At 44.2% G+C, this 27,343-nt stretch overlaps 1 protein-coding gene across 2 annotated transcripts in view; it reads left to right on the top strand.

Annotated features, from left to right (window-relative positions):
- Window positions 1-15,793, top strand: part of LOC137304405 (PDZ domain-containing protein GIPC1-like) — a 55,935-nt gene extending 40,142 nt beyond the window's left edge. Inside the window, exons 6-7 of one of the 2 annotated variants that reach the window (XR_010958569.1) lie at window positions 14,716-14,815; window positions 15,656-15,793. Coding sequence is in view for 1 of the 2 variants with exons in the window: in XM_067972986.1 (XP_067829087.1) it covers window positions 1,715-1,863 (149 nt within the window). In the remaining variant the exon portion in view is untranslated. Of the gene's footprint in view, window positions 1-1,714; window positions 6,188-14,715; window positions 14,816-15,655 lie in introns of those variants that run through there. The other variant, XM_067972986.1, reaches the window with a different exon arrangement.
- The last annotated feature ends 11,550 nt before the right edge of the window (window positions 15,794-27,343 follow it).

Below are 27,343 nucleotides of genomic sequence, written 5' to 3' on the forward strand. Positions count from 1 at the left end.
CAGTTCAACCAGGGTGATGAGAAAGTCTTAGAGCTCGAGCTTAATTCTGTCCTTGGACGTCCCGATACATGTATATTGGAGAAAAGTCATTGGATGGTGATCTGGAAGAGATCCTGGTTGTGTGAGGTTGAGGGGGTTTGGCCAGAGAGAGACAAAGTGAGTGGGTCTTCATTGGCCACACTCTTGCACGTCTTAGCAGCTGATTACCGGGCAGTATCAAATGATGCATGAGGATCAATGCCTGGTTGCTGCCCTGTGGTGAAGAGGAAAGAAGTGACCCAGCACAAGGCAGAGAAGAAACTTTTTAGAAAAAAAAATAAAAGTAAAATACTGCGGATGCTGAAAATGTGAAATAAAAACAGAAAATGCTGGAAACACTCAGCAGGTCAGGCATTATCTACAGAGGGAGAAACAGACTTAACGTTTCAGGTCGATGACCTTTCGTCAGAATTTTTTTAAATGATCATTAAAGATAAATTATTTGGTGTTAACTAAATTGATTCTTTTTCAGTGGGCAAACCAGTTGGGAATGATTAACTTATGGTTGAGGGAATGAAGTTGACCTGACAGTATAACAAACCTGATACCAACTTTTTTGGGGAAATTCTGCATTTCATGAGTGATGTTAACAAAAAATTTCCTTTCCACTTTCCCAGCCTTCATTCTTCCATTCATTCAGTTTGCAAGGACGTCTGTTAAAACTTCTGTAACTTTGACTTGGTATTTCGAAGGCGAACACTATTATTTTTGGGAAGGGGAGGGAGAGTCGAGCTGTCTTTCTTATAATACCTCCATGTGAATCGGGAAACAAACTTCTGATCCCCAAAATGGGAGAGATTAATTTTTATTACAAGATCTGCCAGAGGAGCTCTGGGGATATTGTTCATAGGAAAATTCACATAACAGGATATGATCTTATCGTTACTAGTATGCAGATACTGTTCTTATTTCTTATGTTCTTATGGACTAATAAATCCAATAAGGAATTCAGGAGAATCTTCTTTACCCAGAGAGTGGTTAGAATGTGGAACTCGCTACCACAAGGAGTAGTTGAGGCGAATAACATAGATGCATTTAAGGGGAAGCTAGATAAACAATTGAGGGAGAAAGGAATAGAAGGATATGCTGATAGGGTGAGATGAAGTAGGGTGGAAGGGGGCTCGTGTGGAGCATGAACACCGGCGAGGACCTGTTGGGCCGAATTGCCTGTTTCTGTGCTGTACATTCTATGTAATCTCTCTTTCTCATTAATTTCACTAATATTTGATCAGTAAGATTGACTCCCATATAAGAGCAGAATTTATTTATTGACTAAGACCTGGCCCGGAAGCTTAGCATGTTAGTGCAGCTGGTTCATGGCAGTGATTTGTAAAATGTTTTAAGTTCTCTTTTCTCTTTCTCCTCCCACCTCCCCTCCTTCCCTGGCTCCAGGCGCACGTGAGAAAGATTCAGATGAGAGATTCAGATGAGTCACTCTTGCAGTCCTGTCTCCTCCACCCATTTGTTTGGGAAGGAACCCTGCAATAGTTGTCTTTACAGTAGTAAACAATTTTACAACACCAAGTTATAGTCCAGCAATTTTATTTTAAATTCACAAGCTTTCGGAGACTTCCTCCTTCCTCAGGTAAATGTTTTTACTTTACAGTAGGGGAATGCAGCATGGGGGTCTCTGTGACTGGGTCTCTTGCTGACGTTACTCTCTCTTTCTCCACAGCCGCTACCATGGTGGACCTGGGCAAAGACAGGAGGAACCCAGACGAGTTTGCACAGGCACTTGATGAGGACCTCGGTGACTTTGCATTTCCTGACGAGTTTGTCTTTGACGTCTGGGGTGCCATAGGAGATGCGAGGGCCGGACGATAATAACTGGGCACCGTCGCTAAGACTGTACAAGTTCAATGGAAGGGTCATTTAAAAATATATATATATTTAGAAAATATGCTAATAATTTTAGGACTCTGGGCGCTGGGTTACTTTTTACAGGAACATTTCCTAATGAATTTGTACGGATGGACCGACCAATAATGCTTGTTCGTAGACTGCATCTGTTTTGTAGACAAATACTTGAGTACCTTAGGTGCCATATTGTGGTGTGCTGATGGTGTCTGTAATGTGGATGCCACAATTTGAGAGAGTTTTCCTGTGACAAAATTATACAAAGAAGTTATTTTTAATATATTTTTGCAGAATTGTTTATGGGGTGGGGAATTTTTTTTGAAGATGTGAATTCAGCCTCTGTCTTGTAGGCTGTGGTTTTAAAAAGAATTGGGAGTGCACCCTCCAGTATGGCGAGACACTAGGGAGTCTCCACTCCACTAGGACACTTTAAAATATGGTCTCAACTTGCGCTTTTATTAGGTTTTTTTTGTACTGATTTTCTAGTTTCAGATACCAAGCATCACTCTTTAGGCTGAAAAATGGGAAATTGTGCTCTTGTAAAAGAAAATACTTTTTTTTAAAGAAAAGGCGACTTTCATTCATATAACGGCTTATTGTGCACTTCAAGCATCTCAAAGTGCTTCACTTACAGTGTATAAATGAAAGCTGTTGTAGTATAAAGTCCCTCTGCGCTATTTTTCTAAGACGATAACACATGTAAAATAAATGAGCTAACACTGGTTAAAACAGCAGATAAAAAATTTCATGCACCTGCACCAACCTGCTAATTACTGATGATCACTGCGCACTTTCCCCCCCTTAGAGCGGAACTAATTTATTTACCATTAAAGATGCTGTTTCTAGGATTTTGGTGATGTGTGATGTGGAATGTTCATACTGTGTCCACCCGAACTGAAAAAAGGCACCCTGCAATACAATTCTAACAGTTGTGACCTTCCGGCCTTGGTTGTACCTTTGGTGAACGTTCTAAAAAGAAAGACTTGCATTTCTAGAACACACTTCACGACCTCAGGACGGCCCATCCTGCCCGTGCCGGCTCTTTGAAAGAGCGATCCAATTAGTCCCACTCCCCTGCTCTTTCTGCATAGCCCTGCAAATTTCTCCCCTTCAAGTACCATCTTTTGTGTCTGAAAGGGGAAGGGTGAATAGCAGAATGAGGAAAGTTAACATTAAAACAAATGCACAAAACTACTTTTGTCAGACATTTGATAAAGATGTTTGTAAATGTGTCCAGGAAACAGTGCTCAGGAGGCTGTGTATTGAAGGGTGATGCACGACGAATTAGCCTTTAGCAGGAAAGCGACTTCAGTGAGAGTATAAAGAAATGATCACACTTGGCCTAATTAGCCTGTTTTTGTTTTTGTAACTCTGACCCTTGGCTCACTGCATTTCTTTGTTTTTTTTTCTATTGCAAGGAGAGCTGATGTTTGGTATCATAGGTGTTCGGGGTTTCATTTAAGCCAACTCTTTGTTCGACGGGCACAAACCAATATCTGCAAACTAGATTCCGGCCAGTACGACTAGGTCTGAACAGTTCGCTGTAACAAAAGTAATGTGCAACTACATAACATTTTGCAGCACATAAACAGGCCATTCGGCCCAACTGGTCTGTGCCGGTGTTTATGCTCCACACGAGCCTCCTCCCACTTTTTGTGGAAGTGGTTGGAACTTTGACTTTCCGGGTCCTTGAATTTAACACTAACCTCCTGGGGTGTGTGAGTTTAATGGGGAATACCACTAGTGTATAACTGAGGGTGAATTAAACTCTTGCTCAGTTAGTATCCTGTTTTGTAGCACTATTGGCCTCAAGTTACAAACTGATTTAAATCTCCTTAATTTTTTTTAAAAACAAAAACTGATCTGGATAACTGGCAAACCGTATTGTGGTTCAATCTGTTACATGGTAAAATAGCATATTCGAAGTAGAGAGTAAATTTACAATGTTACATCTTTACACGTTTCTGTAAATCATGAAGTGATGCAGGAATGTCCAAGCTTTTTGCCTTGGTGAGCTATGTTGATACATCCTCTGGTTAGCAACTCTGCTGCCACTGGAAACAGTTTCTCCATATCTACTCGATCAAAACCCCTCATGATTTTGAACACCTCTATTAAATCTCCCCTTAACCTTCTCTGCTGTAAGGAGAACAATCCCAGCTTCTCCAGTCTCTCCACATAACTGTAGTCCCTCATCGCTGGTACCATTCCAGATCCACAAAATTCAAACAGGACAAATCAGCGCATGAGAACCATTAGCGCAGATAGGATTGAGTTGCCTGGGCTTGTTTGGCCGGATTGCCAGGGCTCGGGCAGCAGTTTGGACAGCCCGAAGTAATGCCAACCCCTGAATTTCTAAACTTAAATGAAGTTACTTTTCCTCATTGCTGATATCATGTTTATTTCCCAATGTCAAACAGAAGAATAATTAAATTTATCTAATTAATTGCTTTCTCGTTCAATGGGGTAGAATTTCACTCAACACTTGGCACCGCCTCTGTGTTGCTTTCAGAAATGTGTACACAATTAAAAAACATTTGCACAAAGTTAAATGTTTCCATTGTCAAAACTGAAGGTACTTTTTTAAAAATATATATAGTTTATAGTGCACGTCACACTTTATAGATGTCCATAGCACACATAATCTGCCACACTTACTGCCTCATGGGCAATCAAAAAAACACTTAACCTCTACCTCTCTGCTTTACCCTCGCTCACCACACACCCATTCTCAAACTTTTACCGTATCCTTTGACTCGCCGTGAGCAATGTCACAGGGGGTGCACTAGTACTATTTATTTTCTTCAGCAGGAACTCAGCTAAGTATCCCTACTGCTGGTATTTAGGAAGCACTTTTATCAGGTCACTTACCATTTAGGGCTGAGCTGCTATGGTCACCTCTTATCACGTGCAAATCGGGGTGACATTTGACATTTTTAGTCGTGCCGATCTTTTGAAGTTCCTAATCCTTATGCTGTGGTACAAACTCTCGTGGTTTGTTCCTTAGTCGTCCTGCCGATTTACTATAAATGTTTTTGCAGAACCATCATCTGACACCATCTTAGCCTCTGCCAATTGCTTCAAAGTGGAAAGGTGCAATTTGAAATGTTCTAATATCCTTTTAAATCTGCACGCCTCGTTGCTTGGAGGCTGGGGAAGGCACCATACTCGGGATTGAGAGTTTTGTGCCATTTTCCAGATATTTGGTTTCTGTTCTATCCAGGCAATTCCATCTAGAGAATGGTCGTTCCTGGGGAGGAAAAAGAACTTGCATTAATACAGCGTCTTTCGCGTTCTCCAGTCGTCCCAGCAATAAATTACTTTTGAAGTACAGTCACTATTGTAATGTAGGCAAACTGGGCAATCAATTTGCGCACAGAAAGGTCCCACAAACAGCAAATGAGCCAAGTGATCGGTTAATGTGTTTTGATGATGTTGGCTGAAGGATAAATGTTGGCCAGGACACTGGGAAGGCCTGCTGCTCTTCGAATAGTGCCGGGATCTCTCGAGTCCACCTAAGCCCATGGACATGACCGCAGTTTAACATCATAGCTGAAACACAGCACCTCTGGCAATGCAGCACTCCCTCAGTACAGGGTATGTTATGCGCTGAAGCCCCGGAGTGAGGCTTGAACACATGAACCTCTGACTGAGGCTACCACTGAGCCGAGCTGACACTTGGTTACGAGTCTAACCTTAATTGAGAATAAGCTCACGCAGCACTAATATGACATTAATAGCTGCTATTTTCATAAAACTTATAAAGGGAAACCACAGATACTGTATGCCTGAAAGGGTTGGAACTTTCTCTTTCAGGTGTTGACTGACCTGTATATTTTCTGCTATTTTTGCAGGCAGCCACAAGGCTGCTGGAGGCACTTAGTGGAAGTGAAGGACTACCTCAGTACCATATAACTCCTTGCCTTCTGTTGTCTTCTTTTCATCAGATGTTGTCATGAGATGTGACAAACTCGTGTCGTTCTCTCTGGTTTTCAAGGCACTTGATGTAAAACTCTTGGCTTCACAACCCAATGCAAACTCCAACCCACCATATTGCTAAGTTAACTTTTGTCTTAGTTTGATGCACAGTTAGGGTGGCGGTCCTGAAAATGTTTGCACTAATGGTAGTTAGCAGTGTGATGGGGGGAAGAAGTTGGAAGCTTGGGGGGGCGGGGGAGAAATGTCTTTGGTTTGGGACCAGTAGACTGGGTAGGCAGGTGTCTGAAATGTGCGTTCTGATTGAATTGTTTTGAGTTTCATGCACTATTAAATGAGATATTTCTTATTGCAATTGTGTGTTTTTTTTATTTGTACCTCGTGTTTTGCTCAAAGCAACGAGGAGGCAGTGCTTACCCTTTCATATTCATTGTAGAACGGGCATTGCTTTTTATCCTTTCCTTCTCTTCACCTCACCCCAAACCCCCTTGGAAAAGTTAAGATTATTTTCAGGGCTCTAGAAGTTTGCTGAGTGTTGGCATGATGCTTTAAACCTCGCCAACCAAACTGCTGTTTGGTACACAACACAATGACTCCGCCTTGATTAAAGGTGCGGAAACATCCTTACCATGTTAAATACATCAGGATATAATGGGAACAGACTCTGGGAGAAATTTGCAGGGAAAAGAGCCAGGGAAGTGGGACTAATTGTGTAGCTCTTTCATAGAGCCAGCACGAGCACGGTGGGCTAAATGGCCTCCTGTGCTGTAAGATTCTATAAATACAGTCCTGGGAGAGCCTTCCAGTGGAATTGCAATAATGATCTTTAACCTTAAGACTCACCCGGCATAGAATTTTCTGCAAATAACACTTGATTTAACCTGCATTAACGTAAAAATAAAAACAAGTGTTGCAAATGCTGGAAATATACAGCAAGCCCGTCAGTGTCTAAGAAGGAAAAGATAAGTTAATGTTTCCGGTGGGACCCTTCATCAGAGCAAAACATTAACCTGTCTTAACTTCCTGAGTGATACAGTCTTCACCCCACCACTGGTGGCCGTGCCTTCAGCTGCCTAGGCCCTAAGCTCAGGAATTCCCTCCCTTAACCTCTCCGTCTCTCTCTCTCCTCCTTTAAGTTGCTCCTTAAAACTTACCTTTTTGATCAAGCGTTTGGTCAAATATCTGTCCTAATATCTCCTTATGTGGCTCGGTGTCAAATTTTGTTTGATAATCGCTCCTGTGAAGCGCCTTGGGACGTTTTATGACGTTAAAAGCGCTATATAAATGCAAGTGGTTGTCTTTGTATCTGTCAGGTTCTGTTCCTGTTCCAGTTGTACTAACGCAGGAAACCTCACACGGCCTAGACACGGAAAGGATTGAGAGACTGAAGCCTTTCTCAACACTGCCTGCTGGTGCATGGCCATTCTTAGTTGGTGGAGCTATTTTGTCTGATTAACTCCGATAACGAACAAGACTCCTCTGGGTTAAATAGTTGCCCGAATGACGAGCAGTCTGAGTCGAGCTTCTTAGAGGGCCACGTGGTGGATTAGTTTTCAACTGCTCTAGCAGTAAGCTGGCATCGGCATGATGGGCTGAGTGGCTTCTATGCTGTAAACTTCTATGGTTCCAATACCGGCTGCTCCATCACCAACACAGTTCCCCTGCCCTCTGGTATCCTCTTCCCCAGCTACTTTATCGCAGTTTGCATGAATAAAGACAGCAAGATGCTGGAAATGCACAGCCTCTCACCGAGAAAGAGAGTTAATGTATCTGGTGGGATCCTCTGCCGATGAGGATTCCCACTCAAAACATTATCCTGGCCTTTTTCAGATGCGGACCCACTTGCTGGACATTTCCTGTTTCTCTTACAGTAGTAGTGGTGATGCTGCAGTTGTTGAATTGCTTGCATGACGTCTTGCAACAGTGCTGCTGGGCCACTTCCCACCGTTGCCTGCTTTGTCCCAAAACAAAACCTCACAACAAAAAGAACACTAGGACTAAACGCTTCCAAAGCTTTAACCTACTTTATGGCGTCAGCCTAAACTGCTCATGATTGATTAAATTATTGCTCAGTAATTGGCCCGACATTCTCCTATCATTCTGGAGATGAGTTATGGTCTGTGTAGAAGACTAATAAATAGTCACTGCCTTTGTCAATGCCCTCCCATACACTGGAGAATATGTACTGCTAAAAACAGATGTGTAGAGCCCAGATGGATTAAACTGCTGGTTTGTGAAATCAGTTGAGCAGCAAACTCTTATTCCAGATGTTTAACATAAATGGTGAATTAGCTGAACATTCGCTCTTCTGCAAATACCTGGTAACTAACTATTTGGAACTAGTTGGTGACTTGCTGTGAGTATTTTATTTTCTCCCTCGTTCATGCTTTAATGGAAATGGAAGAAAGTTCACGCTGGCTAAAGAGTCCATATCCTACACGTTTTGAGTTACTGCAAAGCCAAACCTGCTTTACTTCCCTGTAAACGGTGTGGTATAACTGGTTTCAGTTGCCCAATTGAAATGTTGGCGAGTGGTGTGACACCATCGTCACTGCATCCCTTCAGTTTTGCACTAGTTGCAGTGTAACGGGCGCAGAGTGAGCATAAATTTACACAACTTTTTCACCCTCCATGCCATTGATTCAATTAACGTTAAATGTTACGTTGCTAATGAGCTGAGCAGGGAGCAGAGCACGGATTCTAAGTAGGTGAAGTCTCGAACTGTAACTCGTACCACTAACGAGAAGAATGCAATTCAAATAAATGCTTCAAACAGGTGGATTTCGTACTGCGGCATGACACCTGTTGTTTGTGCTCGAGATTGGCTCAGCATGACTTCTTAGTGTTGAAATATCGCTCCCTAACGGAAATGTGCAGGGATTTGCAAAGCAGTGACTTTTGAGAAATTGTTCAGCTGTTTACTTTATTCTTTACCTGGAAGTGGTCGGGGGGTGGGAAGAAAGAGGAACTTCGATGTAATTGATCTGTAGGAGTTAGTTCCTTGTTAAGGAGCCAAATCCATTTTCAAAGGCATTTGATTATTTGTCCCTGTTAGAAGATTGTAAAGTTTTATAGGCACAGAAATATTCCAACAGATGCACTTGGAATTAAGCCACCCAATTTCGATTAATGAAGTCAGCTCATCTTCAAACTCCAAATTGCTGTATTAAAAAGAGATAAACTCTCAATTATCTCCTCCTAAATCAGGGACTTGTATTTGAGTACAGTACCAACAGCTTTTGGCAGACTCTTGGTCCTTCATCCAAATGGTCCCTGCGTGAGCCTGGATAATGAGTGCTGCATTACTATTGGACCCATCACAACCAAGGCCAATTGCGCCTTGGCTGGTGTCCATAAAAGTGCATTCTCCAGAAGGGCTCGGATCACTGGCTGCCTTTACTCAGATGGCACAGTGCCTGCTACTGGCCAGATTGTCACAGGGCTGAGTCCCAGCGTTAACGGAGTAACACCTCGACATTAAAATTCTCATCTTTGTTTTCAAATCCCTCCACGCCCTCGCCCCTCCCTATCTCTGTAACCCCCTCCAGCCCTACAACCCTCCGAGATCTCTGCGCTCCTCCAATTCTGGCCTCTCGCGCATCCCTGATTTTCATCGCCCCACCACTGGCGGCCGTGCCTTCAGCTGCCTAGGCCCTAAGCTCTGGAATTCCCTCCCTAAACCTCTCTGCCTCTCTATCTTTCCTCCTTTAAGATGCTCCTTAAAACCCACCTCTTTGACCAAGCTTTTGGTCACCTGTCCTAATATCTCCTTAAGTGGCTCGGTGTCAAATGTTGTTTGATAATCGCTCCTGCGAAGCGCCTTGTGATGTTTTACTACGTTAATGGTGCTGTATAAATGACTCTCTAGTGTACTGCTTACTGTTGACATTTTTTTTGGCTGACTGCTGTATTGAGGAACCCATCTAAATGGGATACGCCATAATTGAAACAAAATGAGGGGGCTGAGAAGCTGGTTTTTGGTTTGTTGTATAACCGTAATTTTGTGGTTATCTTCCACACTGCACTCGAGTTGAAAATGTGGCTTCATTTGACTTAAGTGAAACTGATTACTTGTTCTGTTGAGTTCTCTGACCGTCGAGTGTAAAAGTAACTTTCGCTCCATTTTATATCATGGAATTGTTTTGTTCCAAATTGAACCCTCCTTACACTGTCAGACGTGCAGCAGATTGGGGCAACCGCACGTGTTTACAGCTTTGCATTCTTGGTCCGTATCCTACACCGATGATGAGAACCATTCGCTGAGGTGTGTAGACCACAACAAAATGGCAGCTCCGACAGGAAGTGCCCGTGTTGGCAGCTGTTTGTATCTGCTGGTGATATTTTGCTTCCCTGGGCTAAAAATACCAAAATCACCTCGTGTCTCTGGTAGGGTTGCCAACTCTGGTTGGATGCATTCCTGGAGACCGCGAACCGCCCCACCCCCACACTCCCGCCATTGGTCCATCCTCCAAGCGCACTGCCTTCCCACGGCCAATTGGAAAGGGAACAGACTCTTTGTTACCCAATTGGATTAATCTGGATTAATGTTGATGAAACAGCCTTTTTTCCCTCACCTCCAATACTTTTATCACTAATTAAATGAAAGTGTTCAAAGAAAATGTTTTTGTAATGCCCCCTGTGATTTTTTTCTCCCGGGTTTGCGCCCAGCAGTCCTGGAGATTCATCTACAATTCCTGGAGACTCCAGGGCAATCCTGGAGGGTTGGCAACCCTAGTCTCTGGAGGCATTGTGTATATGCTCCATGAGACAGTGCAACAATATAAATGGTGTACCTACTGCTGCCTGAGGTTGAGAATGAAGTCAATCTTGGAAGGAAGCAATTGCAACCAGAGGACCAGGTTTTACAAAATAATTAGTCAATCAATCATGAGCAGTTTATTAAACGTGTTACGAATTTCACTCCACTGTTAAGAATCTCTGCACCTTTTTGCTTTAATGTTGCAAATCCATCACGTCCGGCAGTATCCTGTACAATAGCTTGTGGACAGACTGCTCGAGTCATTTTCTTTGGACACTTTAGTTAATTAGTGATAAAAGTGTTGGAGGTGAGGGAAAAAAGGCTGTTTCATCAACAGTCAAGGTTAATCCAATTGGTTAACAAAGAGTCTGCTCCCTTTCCAATTGGCCGTGGGAAGGCAGTGCGCCTGGAGGATGGACCAATGGCGGGAGTGTGGGGGTGGAGCGGTTCAAGGTCTCCAGGAATGCATCCAACCAGAGTTGGCAACCCTACCAGAGACACGAGGTGGAGCTAGATTGATGAAGCCAATGGTCCTGTGCATGTTCTGGCTGTTTAAAGGCTGGGGCTTTGCCTTTATTTAACTGTTTGTGACTGCAGTTGCTCCATCTCCCAAAACATAGGAATAGGAATCGGCCACTCAGCTCCTCGAGCCTGTTCCGCCATTCAATTAGATCATGGCTGATCTGTATCTTAACTCCATCTACCCGCCTTGGTTCCTTATCCCTTAATAATCTTACCATAAGAGACCATAAGGCCATAAGAGATAGGAGCAGGAGTAGGCCATTCGGCCCCTCGAGCCTGCTCCGCCATTCAATGAGATCATGGCTGATCTGATTTTTACCTCAACTCCACTTTCCCGCCTTTTCCCCATATCCTTTGACTCCCTTACTGATCAAAAATTTGTCTAACTCAGCCTTGAATGTATTCAATGACTCGGCCTCCACAGATTTTTGGGGTAAAGAATTCCAAAGATTCACAACCCTCTGGGAGAAGAAATTCCTCCTCTTTTCCGTCTTAAACAGGTGACCCCTTATTCTGAGACTATGCTCCCTAGTTTTAGACTCCCCCATGAGGGGTAACATCCTCTCAGCATCTACCCTATCGAGTCCCCTCAGAATCTTGTATGTTTCAATAAGATCTCCTCTCATTCTTCTAAACTCCAATGAGTGTAGACCCAACCTGTTCAATCTTTCCTCAACAAAAACCTAACAAAAATCTATCAATCTCAGTTTTGAAATTTTCAATTGACCCCCAGCCTCAACAGCTTTTTGAGGAGAGAGTTCCAGATTTCCCCCACCATCTCCCTCTCCTTCCATCCTCCCCTCTCCTTCCACCCTCTTCCTCACCCTCTCCCGCTCCCTCTCTGTCTTCCTCTTCCTTTCCAGGCCTGCCTCCAGTGGAACAGATCAGACATTAACCTGTGTGCAGTTGCTGTATACGTGGAATAGTTATAGCTGGGGGTGATTATTGAGCTGCTGCCCTGAGTCCAGTTGTTTGACTGTATGCTGCTGAGGTAACGCTGTTGATATGTAATCAGTGATGCTGCTGTGCTCCTGAATGTGGTGCCTGTTAGGTTGCTTACCAACTTTAAACAATAAGGCATTTTTGATATTGCAAGGTAGGTTCCAGATTCATTTATAAAGCAGATGGGGTTTTTCTTTGCAGTTGTTTCTTTGAAATCGATATTTAATTTCTAAAGGAATAGAATTGAAAAGTAAGAAAGTTATTTTAAACTTGTATAGAACCTTGGTTAGACCACACTTGGAGTACTGTGCAGAGTTCTGGTCTCCATATTACAAAATGGATACAGAGGCACTGGAGAAGGTACAAAAAAGATTTACAAGGATGATACCAGAACTGAGAGGTTATAACTATCAGAAAAGATTGAACAGGCTGGGGCTCTTTTCTCTTTAAAAAAAAGAGAAGGCTGAGGGGTGACCTGATAGAGGTCTTTAAAATTATGAAGGGGTTCGATGGGGTAGACGTAGAGAAGATGTTTCCACTTGTGGGGGAGACCAAAACTAGGGGGCCATAAATATAAGATAGTCACTAATAAATCCAATAAGGAATTCAGGAGAAACTTCTTTATTCGGAGAAAAGTTAGAATGTGGAACTCGCTACCACGTGGAGTAGTTGAGGTGAACAGTGTAGATGCATTTAAGGGGAAGCTAGATAAACAAATGAGGGAGAAAGGAATAGAAGGATATGCTGATAGGGTGAGATGAAGTAGGGTGGGAGGAGGCTTGAATGGAACATTAACACTGGCATAGACCAGTTGGGACGAATGGTCTGTTTCTTTGCTGTAATTTCTATGTAATACCTGGTCCATCACTTGAACTGATGTAGATGGACCATCTGCCTTTACTGAAACTTCCCTAGCTGTGGGTATGTCTCCTTCATGCTGATTGTAACTCTACAATCCCTAGTGCACAGCCCTGCCGAGAAAGCTGATTTCTCATTGAATCATAGTCATAGAATCTTACAGCACAGAAGGAGGCCATTCAGCCCATCGTGTCAGTGCAGGCTCTTTGAAAGAGTTGTCCAATTAGCCCCACTCCCCCTGCTCTTTCCCCGTAGCCCTGTAAATTTCTCCCTTTCAAGTATATATCCAATTCCCTTTTGAAAGTTACTATTGAATCTGCTTCCACCGCCCTTTCAGGCAGCGCGTTCCAGATCAGAACTTGCTGTGTAAAAAGATTCCTCCTCATCCCCCGTCTGGTTCTTTTGCCAATTCCCTTAAATTTTGTCCTGTTGGTCTGTTTCTCCCCCCCCCCCATACTGAATGCTGCTTTGTTTCAACCTCTCATTCGGCTCATCTGTATAGAAGTTGTGTAAACTATTGATGAACGTAATATTCAGATTGTCCTGTCTGGGTTTTGGTATTTTTGTATTGACCTTTTAAAAACTGCGGGAAATGCTTATCTACATAAAATATGTTTTACAATGAATCTGTTTCAGTTTATTATTTATTGCCCTTTTAATTCCATCCACATACAGACGTCCTACTGCTGCAAAAGTAGGAAAACAATTTTTTTTTCAGTGCTATTCTGTAACCAGGCCCTGAGAGCAGCACCAGACTGGCCTGTAACCAGGCCCTGAGAGCAGCACCAGACTGGCCTGTAACCAGGCCCTGAGAGAAGCACCAGACTGGCCTGTAACCAGGCCCTGAGAGCAGCACCAGACTGGCCTGTAACCAGGCCCTGAGAGCAGCACCAGACTGGCCTGTAACCAGGCCCTGAGAGCAGCACCAGACTGGCCTGTAACCAGGCCCTGAGAGCAGCACCAGACTGGCCTGTAACCAGGCCCTGAGAGAAGCACCAGACTGGCCTGTAACCAGGCCCTGAGAGCAGCACCAGACTGGCCTGTAACCAGGCCCTGAGAGCAGCACCAGACTGGCCTGTAACCAGGCCCTGAGAGCAGCACCAGACTGGCCTGTAACCAGGCCCTGAGAGAAGCACCAGACTGGCCTGTAACCAGGCCCTGAGAGCAGCACCAAACTGGCCTGTAACCAGGCCCTGAGAGCAGCACCAGACTGGCCTGTAACCAGGCCCTGAGAGCAGCACCAGACTGGCCTGTAACCAGGCCCTGAGAGCAGCACCAGACTGGCCTGTAACCAGGCCCTGAGAGCAGCACCAGACTGGCCTGTAACCAGGCCCTGAGAGCAGCACCAGACTGGCCTGTAACCAGGCCCTGAGAGCAGCACCAGACTGGCCTGTAACCAGGCCCTGAGAGCAGCACCAGACTGGCCTGTAACTGGGCTCCAAATGGAGGCTGAATCTCCTGGTTTGACCCCACTGTCGGAATCTATCTTTTGGGGACAATTATTGGGTTCAGCTCTAAAATTAAAAGGCTCACATTTTACTCACTCCAGATTATTTACCACTTATGATAATGGGAGACCATATCACTGTCGACATAAGTTCCCTGTTCCAATATTAGCTTACATTTATCCAAATGAAAATCTATTTGGAAATCTTCAGCTCTTATGTTTAATTGGAGCTGAGCCTCTGAATGTTGTTTGCCTCATTCACTTCTCACCACCTCTATGCGGCCAAATTGATTCCCTGAAACTCAGAGGAGATAACGTATAAACAGAACCATCTGCTTTCTTTTTCCTCTGCTAGGTTTCCCGATGCTACGATTCAATCCCAGAAGAGATGGTAGTTAAGGAAACCTGCTGTTGCTATGTCAACACTCAAGGGTATCGAGGGATGTGGAGCTAAGGTGGGTAAATGGAGCTGTTATTGAAAACTCATCGCACTGTTTCCAAAACTCATTCTTTCCCAGGATCTCAAAAAAACGTGGAACTCCTCACTTCCTTTGGTCCGATTTCTACAAGCTTTTAAGACCCAAGGCTGTTGTCAGTCCAGCCAATATTCCTTGATGACAGTGGGAGCTCTGCATTTATGGGTCTTGGTTCGTTATTAACGTTTCTCAATTTAAAAATATATATAGATTGCCCAGTTTTGGTCCTTTCTCATGTCTAATTGGATTGTTAACCTTCCATTTAGACAGATAAAAGAAAGAACTTGCATTTATATAGCGCCTATCACGACCTCAGGACGTCCCAAAGCGCTTTACAGCCAATGAAATACTTTTGAAGTGTAGTCACTGTTGTAATGTAGGGAAACACGGCAGCCAATTTGCGCACAGCAAGATCCCACAAACAGCAATGTGAAAATGACCAGATATTCTGTTTTTAGTGATGTTGGTTGAGGGATAAATATTGGCCCAGGACACCGGGGAGAACTCCCCTGCTCTTCTCCGAGTATTGCCATGGGATCTTTTACATCCACCTGAGAGGGCAGATGGGGCCTCGGTTTAACGTCTCATCCGAAAGACGGCACCTCCGACAGTGCAGCACTCCCTCAGTACTGGCACTGGGAGTGTCGGCCTAGATTTTGTGCTCAAGTCTCTGGAGTGGGGCTTGTACCCATGACCTTCTAATTCAGAGTGAGAGTGCTGAGCCAAGGCTGACATTTAATTTGGTATTTGTACGTGTTGCTATGTGCCTCACTATAATCATTTTTTTTTCTTATTCCACAATTAATCCTCTTACTGCAGAAACCGATTCTTCAGACTAAAAAGTCATCTAAAGTTCATCCCATTGGAGTGAATTGAAACATGACATTGACAAAGAAAGTTTGAAAAGAAAATTACGCCGAAAATTACAGATCATAAGCTCTTTTTATCAGTTTCAAGGTAAATGTTATCGTTGTTGGGTTGCAGTTTAGAAGTAACAATAGAGACAGAGCATCTGGTACATCATTATTTTTAAAACCCTTTGTCTTTAACATTTGGTGAAAATATTTAATCTGCCTACTTTTCTTCACAGAGAGCTAAATAAAATGAAAGTACTATTATCCTGCTTTAGATGCAGCACATATTGTACCGTACTTTGAAATTGGCCTTGGAAAGTTTGGTTGGAGTTTTCAAAATGGAGACCAAATGCCAATCAGCTGTGTTTAGTCCCACCTTAACCTTGAATTGTATTCTCCCCCCTCCTCCCCCCACCCCATCTCCGATTTCCTTTCCCATCTTGAAGGCTTCTCGTTGACAGCCTTCCCAAGCATGGTGCAATTACCACCCTGATACCACCATCTAAACACACTGATTTCAGCAGTGAAGTCCAAGGTCAGAATTAAAGAATGTCCATTCCCCTTTGGACCTGGTGGGACACACAATAAAACTCATCCCACCAACATAATATCCTCAGATGCCTGAATGAGAAGGTTGTGGGTTCAAGTCCCATTCCAGAGACTTGAGCACATAATCTAGGCTTACACTCCAGTGCAGTACTGAGGGAGTGCTGCACTGTCAGAGGTGCCGTCTTTCAGATGAGACGTTAAACCGAGGCCCTGTCTGCCCTCTCTTTTTTTAAAAATTCGTTCATGGGATGTGGGCGTCGCTGGCGAGGCTGGCATTTATTGCCCATCCCTAATTGCCCTTGAGAAGGTGGTGGTGAGCTGCCTTCTTGAACCGCTGCAGTCCGTGTGGTGAAGGTTCTCCCACAGTGCTGTTAGGAAGGGAGTTCCAGGATTTTGACCCAGCGATGATGAAGGAACGGTGATATATTTCCAAGTTGGGATGGTGTGTGACTTGGAGGGGAACGTGCAGGTGGTGTTGTTCCCATGTGCCTGCTGCCCTTGTCCTTCTAGGTGGTAGAGGTCACGGGTTTGAGAGGTGCTGTCGAGGGAGCCTTGGCGAGTTGCTGCAGTGCATCCTGTGGATGGTGCACATTGCAGCCACAGTGCACCGGTGGTGAAGGGAATGAATGTTTATGGTTGATGGGGTGCCAATCAAGCGGGCTGCTTTGTCCTGGTTGGTGTCGAGCTTCTTGAGTGTTGTTGGAGCTGCACTCATCCAGACAAGTGGAGAGTATTCCATCACACTCCTGACTTGTGCCTTGTAGATGGTGGAAAGGCTTTGGGGAGTCAGGAGGTGAGTCACTCGCCGCAGAATACCCAGCCTCTGACCTGCTCTTGTAGCCACAGTATTTATGTGGCTGGTCCAGTTAAGTTTCTGATGATTGGGACCCCCAGAATATTGATGGTGGGGGATTCAGCGATGGTAATGCCGTTGAATGCAAGGGGAGGTGGTTAGACTCTCTCTTGTTGGAGATGGTCATTGCCTGGCACTTGTCTGGCTCGAATGTTACTTGCCACTTATCAGCCCAAACCTGGATGTTGTCCAGGTCTTGCTGCATGCGGGCACGGACTGCTTCATTATCTGAGGGGTTGCGAATGGAACTGAACACTGTGCAATCGTCAGCGAACGTCCCCATTTCTGACTTTATGATGAAGGGAAGGTCATTGATGAAGCAACTGGAGATGGTTGGGCCTAGGACACTGCCCTGAGGAACTCCTGCAGCAATGTCCTGGGGCTGAGATGATTGGCCTCCAACAACCACCACCATCTTCCTTTGTGCTAGGTATGACTCCAGCCACTGGAGAGTTTTCCCCCTGATTCCCATTGACTTCAATTTTACGAGGGCTCCTTGGTGCCACACTCGGTCAAATGCTGCCTTGATGTCAAGGGCAGTCACCCTCACCTCACCTCTGGAATTCAGCTCTTTTGTCCATGTTTGGACCAAGGCTGTAATGAGGTCTGGAGCCGAGTGGTCCTGGCGGAACCCAAACTGAGCATCGGTGAGCAGGTTATTGGTGAGTAAGTGCCGCTTGATAGCACTGTCGACGACACCTTCCATCACTTTGCTGATGATTGAGAGTAGACTGATGGGGCGGTAATTGGCCGAATTGGATTTGTCCTGCTTTTTGTGGACAGGACAATTTTCCCATATTGTTGGGTAGATGCCAGTACTGTAGCTGTACTGGAACAGCTTGGCGGTTAAAGATCCCATGGCACTATTTCGAAGAAGAGCAAAGGAGTTCTCCCAGTTGTCCTGGCCAATATTTGTCCCGCAACTCGCAACCCACATCACTCCAAAAACAGATCATCTGTTCTTTATCATAATTGCTGTTTGTGGGATCTTGCTCTGCACAAATTGACTGCCACGGTTCCTACATTACATCAGTGACTACACTTCAAAAGTATTTCATTGGCGGTAAAGCACTTTGGGATGTCCTGAGGTCATGAAAGGTGCTATATAAATGCAAGTCTTTCTTTTCTTCAAACTACATAAAATGCTGAGAAAAATTATAATTTTTTTGCTGCTTGCATTTCACAACTGTTATTTGGAAATTTTCTGCCTGGGTCCACAGTTCACTTGGGGTGTGGTAATTCCGCTGGAATAGGATGATAACTGCACCTCCCTCAGTGCCCCTCTCTCATACACACAATGTTTCCACAAGAGCTCTCACTCCCTGGTCCTTTTCTACCTGTTTGACATGTGATATGGTTTGGCATGGTGTACGCTGGTTATGGTAGTTCCACAGGAGCTGGGTTAATAGTAAAATATCCATGTTACCTCTCCCGTTACATGCAATTGCCGGAGTGTCTAGTGACACCACTGTGTCAGACAGCGAGTTGGAGGGAGCGGGATTTATAGCAGGACTCACAGCAAACAGTTTGTTAACAGAGTCTATTTAAAGAGTCTGCAGCAAACAGAACTCATGACTGAAACTGCTGCAACTTCTCCTGATAAAAGCAGGATTATTTCTCCAGCAAATTGCCTTGAATGGAGGATAGTTACATAATATAATAATTATGTGCATAAAATCAATCCCAGTCACTTACAGCAGTGCGGGCTCCAGGTGTGATTGACGGGGGAATTACCCAATCATCTCCATTCTGGCCGGGACTTATGGTGTCACTATAGGCAGCCCACAATTGGTCTACAGCAGTTGAAAATTCCTAGGATCTGGGCCCAGGTGAAATATCCAACTCTAGCCCCAGGCTCCAGATAGAAGGGAAGGCCTATGCATTGAAAACTCCTTGCAGACATTTCCAATGTTAAATAATCCGGTTTTCAGGTAAATGTTTTTTTTTCCCTCAGAATTATGTAATTTTTAATGTGTTTGTTATAAATGAGATTTCTATCTGTCTACATATGAAACTTTGATGTTCTAGGGATTGGTTATAATCTCCTTCCTGGCAGATTTTGTTATTTTTGCTCAGGTTAACTGTCTATTGAGCCTACACTGGACTTTAAATTTTGCATGGCCCGCTGTGTGATACCTGTTTTGGGTGAAGATATGTTTGCTGCAGCTCAACTCTCTTCACTCAATCTATCGAACTGGGTCTGCAGTTTATACCTAAACACAAGCACCAGGACTGCAATTCAGAGTGGAATGTGTCCAGCCCCAGGAGATATGTTAGGTCTTAGGAATGCTCTGTTTCACGAACTTTGGTTGAGTAAACATAACCATGTTGTATAACTGGGGACTGTTAACGTGACCTGGCCGTCTTAATAAACCTGTGAAGCGCCAAATGGTCTTCCTCAAAGTCTTGTAGACCAAAGACGCAGGTGGTGTTTGACTAGCGATCTTGTTAGAGTGGGTGTCTTCGAAACATGGAAACATCTGACTTTGGGGTTGTATTTCTTCCAACTGGGACTCACAGTCCTGAGTTAATGAACATCGCTGCTCCAATCTTTAATCCCATTTCTAGGAAGCTTTGTGCTCGAGTCTCTGAAATGGGACTTGAGCCCACGACCTTCTGACTCAGAGGCGAGAGCGCTGCCCACTGACACTTCATTTAGTAATTGTACATGTTGCTTTTAGCTGCACTCTAATTATTTTTTTCCCTCTTCTTCCACACTTAACCCTCTTTGGGTTTTAATGCAGAAATCAATTCTTCAGTCTTAAAAAAAAGCAATCTGAAGTTCATCCCATTGAAATGAATGGAATCATGACATTGTCCAAGAATTGGGTGTAGCACCAGTTTGAGCCAGTGTGTAGAGAGCGGAACTGAACGTAATCTCCCCCCTTATTCAACGAGCAACACTTTTAGCAATGGAAGCACCTCATTTGCAATTGGTTCCTGGGTGCGTCAGTGCAGAAAAACAAAACTGTAGAATTGTCAATTCAATAATGCCGGCAGAGATTGCCCCAGCAGTTTGATTAAGAGCAGCCCGATTTACTGGACTCTTTTAAACTCCTACCTCAAGTGAAAAGCATGCAGCGATTGAGGGAAAACTGAGGGGGGGGGAGAAGGGAACATCACATCTTTGTAAAAAGTATCAACAAAACTTCAAGTTAATGGGAATGAACAATGGTGACGCAGTAGGTTGTAAGCAATTTGAGACATCTGACCCCACTGTCCTGATCTCAATCACACTTCCTATCCCCGTTTACAATCCACTGAACCCCCATGATATTACTTAATTATATGGCGGAATAGTTTGGTAAATAAGTGCAACTTCCACTTGTTAAGCAAAATAGATTTGGGAACATTCCCTGGACGTGAGATCATGCTGCTTTCAGGTCAACACCAAAAATACAAACCCATAATGAATATATTTGAGGAGCTCCAGAGCATTAGTTTGTGAAATATTTATACTCTCCCTTCATATGAATCTATGACTGGCGCTGATGTCTGGGATAAGTGGTTCAGTATCAGGGTGGGAGTTACTGCTCTTAATACAAGGTGAAAACTGCAAAACAAGAGAAAGAAAGACGTCCCAAAACACTTTACAGACAATGAAATATTTTTTTCGAAGTGTAGTCACTGTTCTAATGTAGGAAACACAGCAGCCAATTTGCGCACAGCAAGGTCCCACAAGCAGCAATGGGATAATGACCAGATAACGTTTTTAGTGATGATGGTTGAGGGATCAATATTGGCCCAGGACACCGGGGAGAACTCCCCCTGCACTTCTTCAAATAGTACCATGGGATTTTTTACATCCACCTGAGAGGGCAGACGAGGCCTCGGTTTAACGTCTTATCCAAAAGATGACACCTCCGACAGTGCAGCACTCCCTCAGTACTGCACTGGGAGTGTCAGCCTGGATTATGTGCTCAAGTCTCTGGCGTGGGGCTTAAACCCACAACTTTCTGACTCAGGCGAGAATGCTGCCCAGTGAGCCAGGGCTGACACCTGGTATAAAGAGCAAGAGTTTTGTGACCAGAAAATAGAACGAAACACACAGTCTATGAGTATCTAGCTCCAGCTGAAGCTGTATCAATTCATGCTGTACAAAAACAAAAATCAAACTCACAATTATGTAGTAAATGTTGATTTGGTAACTGGACATTACTGCATTTTGTAGCTGTTTGAAGTCACAGCATTAACTGCCTTTAAAGTTTTGAGAGGCAGGGACAATGTAGGTGTAAGAAGATGAGGTAAATTGTGAGCGCAGAACGAGAGGGAGCAGTGTAACATTAATAAACTCCAAGTGAAACTGGAAACTAGAGTAATGTTCTCCCCAGAGGGCGATGGATATGTGTTTATAGACTCCCAGCAACACCAGGCAAAGCTGTGTTAACTCTTTCAAAAAGGAACTGGATAGATATTTAGTTGGGTGACGGATTGGAAGCCGAATGGATAGCTGTAGCCTGATGGTTCATTGGCCATGATGGGTCCTGTGCTGCTAAGGTTGGGGTAATGGGGGCCAATGTTTAATAGTGGCGATGGGAAGGACAACTGTTCTGCAGTATTGATTGCCTTTGGGAAATGGAGGGTGTGTCTATGTTGAAGGTTCTAGAAGGTGATTAATCAGGCAGGGTACAGCCCACGACAGGACAGGTTGTACATGGATTGGGGAAGGAGTTGGATTGATGGGCCTTTTCTCACGTCCTTACGAACTAAAGATCAAACTCGTGCTGGCAATTTCCTCTAGAGCTTCTCCCGCTCCATCGCCAAAACCTCAGCAGAAGTTCGGTTCAAGGCCCCGTTTACAAGCATTAACTGGGAATCTGCCTAAACTACGGAGGCGGAGAGGGAGGAAATTCCCCGCCCACGCGGACGGCTCCATTTTGAAAGGGGGCCTACCGCTGGGTGTCCAAAGCGCCCGCCCGTTTTGGGCAATAGGCCCCTTTTAAATATGGAAATCTGGGTCCGAAGACGTAAACAAGAACCCAAATTGCGTTTTTAGGTAGGAACTGGTTGGAACCCGGGCAGATCCACGGGCAATGGAAGAGAAGAGGTCGTTTAAAGTCAAGTGTTGAATAATTTTAGTGGGCCCCGGAGGTGCAGGAGTCAACCACCGGGGCCCACAAAAATAACCTGGGACCCCCACCCTCCGCAATCGCCACCCCCCCTTCCAGCAACATACCTTGCTAGTGGCAGCTCCAGCCTGATTTTCAGCCTTCAACCTGGTGAGCTGTGTCGGCACGCTCTGTATGGCACCCAGAAACTCCCCTGGCGAATTTAATTGAGGCCGGAGCCTCAAAATAAGGTGGGGGGCCTCCCCTGCGCTGGTTTGGCCGGCCAAAAGTCAAATCTACCCCCCTGATCTCGAGTTGGGCTGCTGTGGGGGCACAACCTGATGGAGGCCAGGCTCCTCCTCGCAGGGCAAGGGAGAAATCAGAGAGCATGCGTATGGCTGTAAGTCCCCTTGGTTTCCAGTGGCTGGTCCACGGTGTAGCACAGGTTGTCTAAAATTGAGTGTAGGTAGAAGCTTCAGCAACTGAACGGGAAGAAACAAGAAGGATTAATGTTTGGATCCTTTTCAGAAGAATCAAATCTCTCAGTAAATCTCCCTGTGGCATTGCTTGGGGGAATTCTTCCAGTTTTCACGCATCATTTGGTGAGCTTTGGTAGAGATTCATAGTTGGTGCAAGAGTGCTAAACTCCACTCAAGCCTCACATTATGGCTGCTCAAGACTCTAGGAATTTAGAGGTCGAGGGTTTCCAGTAATGCTCCTGTAATCCAGTTATAACAGGTGCTGTGCAAATGTGAACATCATTATATTTCTGAAGGATCTGTTTGCCATCTGATAAAGAAACAGATGTTGTCTGGGCAGTTTGTTGTGCTCATTAATGGTGTCTGAGAGACTGTTAGGAGCAATTTAGAATATTTCCCTTTGCTAATGCAATGTAAAGAAAATGGAAAATGTAAGGTTTGCATGTGTTGACCATAAGACCATAAGAGATAGGAGCAGGAGTAGGCCATTCGGCCCCTCGAGCCTGCTCTGCCATTTAATTAGATCATGGCTGATCTGATTTTTACCACAACTCCACTTTCCTGCCCTTTCTCCATATCCTTTGATTCCCTTGCAGATCAAAAATTTGTCTAACTCAGCCTTGAATGTATTCAATGACAGCCTCCACAGCTTTTTGGGGTAAAGAATTCCAAAGATTCACAACCCTCTGGGAGAAGAAATTCCTCCTCATTTCTGTCTTAAAACATCAACCCCTTATTCTGAGACTATACCCCCTAGTTTTGGATTCCCCCATGAGGGGTAACATCCTCTCAGCATCTACCCTATCGAGTCCCCTCAGAATCTTGTATGTTTCAATAAGATCTCCTCTCATTCTTTTAAACTCCAATGAGTATAGACCCAACCTGTTCAATCTTTCCTCATAAGACAACCCTTCCATACCCAGAATCAACCCAGTGAACCTTCTCTGAACTGCCTCCAAGGCAAGTATATCCTCCCTTAAATAAGGGCACCAGAACTGTACGCAGTACTCCAGGTGTGGTCTCACCAGCACCCTGTACAGTTGTAGCATGACTTCCCTGCTTTTATACTCCATCCCCCTAGAAATAAAGGCCAATATTCCGTTTGCCTTCTGGATTACCTGCTGCACCTGTATGTTGACTTTTTGTATTTCATGTACGAGGACACCCAGATCCCTCTGTACCGCAGCATTTTGTAGTATTTCTCCATTCAAATAATATTTTGCTTTTTTATTTTTCCTCCCAAAGTGGATGACTTCACATTTTCCCACATTATATTCCATCTGCCAAATTTTTGCCCATTCGCTTAACCTGTCAATATCCCTTTGCAGACACTTTGTGTCCTCATCGCAACTTGCTTTTCCACCTATCTTTGTATCATCAGCAAATTTGGCCACAAGACACTCTGTTCCTTCATCCAAGTCATTGATCTATATTGTAAATAGTTGAGGCCCCAGCACTGAGCCCTGCGGCACCCCACTAGTTACAGATTGCCATTTTGAAAATTACCCTTTTATCCCGACTCTCTGTTTTCTGTTAGTTAGCCAATCCTCTATCCATGCCAGTATATTACCCCCAACACCATGAGCTCTTATCTTGTGCAGTAATCTTTTATGTGGCACCTTATCAAATGCCTTTTGGAAATCCAAATATACTGCATCCATTGGTTCCCCTTTATCCACCCTGCCCGTTACTTCCTCAAAGAACTCTAATAAATTTGTCAGACATGATTTCCCCTTCATAAACATAGAAACATAGAAAATAGGAGCAAGAGTAGGCCATTCGGCCCTTCGGGCCTGCTCCGCCATTCAAATGATCATGGCTGATCGTCTAACTCAGTACCCTGTTCCCGCTTTTTCCCCATGTCCCTTGATCCCTTTAGCAATAAGAAATATATCTATCTCCTTCTTGAATACATCTAATGACTTGGCTTCCACTGCCTTCTGTGGTAGAGAATTCCACAGGTTCACTACCCTCCTGAGTGAAGAAATTTCTCCTCATCTCGGTTCTAAATGGCAGACCCCATATCCTGAGACTGTGACCCCTGGTTCTGGACTCCCCAGCCATCGGGAACATCCTCCCTGCATCTAGTCTGTCTAGTCCTGTTAGAATTTTATATGTTTCGATGAGATCACCTCTCGTTCTTCAAAACCATGTTGACTCTCCTTGATTGTATTATGAGTGCTGCTTAATAATGGATTAACTTCCTTAATAATGGATTCTAGCATTTTCCCAATGACAGATGTTAGGCTAACTGGTCTATAGTTACCTGCTTTCTGTCTCATTGCCTTCTTGAATAGGGGTGTTACGTTTGCGGTTTTCCAACCCGCTGGGACCTTTCCAGATTACAGCCAATGCATCCACTATCTCTGTAGCCACTTCCTTTAAGACCCTCGGATGCAAGCCATCAGGTCCAGGGGACTTGTCAGCCTTGAGACCCATTAGTTTACCTAATACTTTTTCTCCAGTGATAGTGATTGTTTTTAGTTCCTCCCTCCCCTTTGCCCCTTGATTTTCTACTATTATTGGTATATTATTAGTGTCTTCTACTGTGAAGACAGATACAAAATATCTGTTCAATTCCTCTGCCATTTCCTTGTTTTCCATTATTATTTCCCCAGTCTCATCCTCTAAGGGACCAATGTTTACTTTAGCTATCCTCTTCCTTTTTATATACTTGTAGAAGCTTTACTGTCAGTTTTTATATTTCTTGCTAGTTTACTCTCATAATTTATTTTCTCCCTCTTTATTATTCTTTTAGTCATCCTTTGCTGGTTTTTAAAGTTTTCCCAATCTTCGGGCTTACCAGTAATCTTTGCCATGTTGTATGCTTTTTCTTTTAACCTGATACCATCCTTGACTTCCTTAGTTAGCCATGGTTGGTTTACCCTTTTTGTGTAGTCTTTCACAGGGATTTATTTTTGTTGCGAGTCGTAAAATATCTTTTTAAATGTTTGCCATTGCTTATCCACCATCATACCATCTAATCTGTTTACCCAGCCCACTTTAGCCAATTCCGCCCTCATTCCTTTATAATTACACTTATTTAGGTTTAATACAGTAGTTTCAGACCCAAGATCCTCGCTCTCAAACTGGATGTGAAATTCTATCATGTTATGATCACTGCTTCCCAAGGGATCCTTTACTTTGAGATCATTAATTAATCCTGTTTCATTACCCATTACCAGATCCAAAATCTAAGAAACAGTCCCTAATACACTCTATGAACTCCTCCTCAGGGTTATTTTTGCCAATTTGATTTATCCAATCTATGTGAAAGTTAATATCGCCCATGATTATTGCATTACCTTTTTTACAAGCCTCCCTTATTTCCTGATTTATATTTTGCCCTACAGTGTAGCTACTGTTGGGGGGAACTATATACTACTCCCACCAGTGATTTATTTCCCTTGCTATTTCTTACCTCCACCCAATTGATTCGACATCTTGATCTTCTGAGCCAAGATCATTTCTCACTATTATATCAATTTCATCCTTTATTAACAGAGCTACCCCACCACCTTTACCTTTTTTCCTATCCTTCCAAAATGTTAAATAACCCTGAATATTTAGCTCCCAACCTTGGTCACCTTGCAACCACGTCTCTGTAATGACCACGAGATCAAACCCATTTGTTTCTATTTGTGCCGTCAATTCATCGATCTTATTACGAATGCTGCGCGCATTCAGATAAAGAACCTTTAATTTTGTCTTTTTACCATTCTGTCCTACCCCGGCCCCATTTGCTTGTGCACTCTTATGTTTGTACGCTCTGTCCCTTCCTGACACACTCTGTTTATCATTACCCCCATCACTTTCCTGCGCTACTTCCTTGTCTTTTCTCTATCAATCTAAACTTCGTCCCATCTGAGACCTCCCCCCCTCTATTTAGTTTAAAGCCTTCTCTATCGCCCTAGTTATTCGGTTTGTCAGAACACTGATCCCAGCACGGTTCAGGTGAAGCCCGTCCCAGTGGAACAGCTCCCTCTTTCCCCAGTACTGGTGCCAGTGCCCCATGAATCGAAACCCACTTCTCCCACACCAATCTCTGAGCCACGCATTCATCTCTCTGATCTGATTTACCCTGTGCCAATTTGCTCGTGGGTCAGGTAATAATCCGGAGATTATCACCTTTGTGGTTCTGCTTTTTAATTTAGTCCCTAGCTGCTCAAACTCCCTCAGCAGAACCTCTTTCTTAGTCCTACCTATGTCGTTGGTACCTATGTGGACCACGACAACTGGATCCTCCCCCTCCCACTCCAAGTTTCTCTCCAGCCCTGAGGAGATGTCCTTAACCCTGGCACCGGGCAGGCAACACAGCCTTCGGGACTCTCGCTCTTGGCTGCAGAGAACAGTGTCTATCCCTCTAACTATACTGTCGCCTACTACAACCACATTCCTTTTTACTCCCCCCACTTGAATGGCCCCCTGAACCACGGTGCCGTGGCCAGTTTGCTCATCCTCCCTGCAGTCCCTGCACTCGTCCACAAGGGCTGCAAGAACCTTGTATCCATTGGACAAGTGCAGAGGCTGATGCTGCTGATTGATAGGCCATTTAGAACCGAGATGAAGAGAAATTTCTTCTCTCAGAGGGTGGTGAACCTGTGGAATTCTCTACCACAGAAGGCAGTGGAGGCCAAGTCATTAGATGTATTCAAGAAGGAGATAGATATATTTCTTAATGCTAAAGGGATCAAGGGATATGGGGAAAAAGCGGGAACAGGGTA

The sequence above is a fragment of the Heptranchias perlo genome, chromosome 37 (genome assembly GCF_035084215.1).
Source record: "Heptranchias perlo isolate sHepPer1 chromosome 37, sHepPer1.hap1, whole genome shotgun sequence".
NCBI lineage: Eukaryota > Metazoa > Chordata > Chondrichthyes > Hexanchiformes > Hexanchidae > Heptranchias > Heptranchias perlo.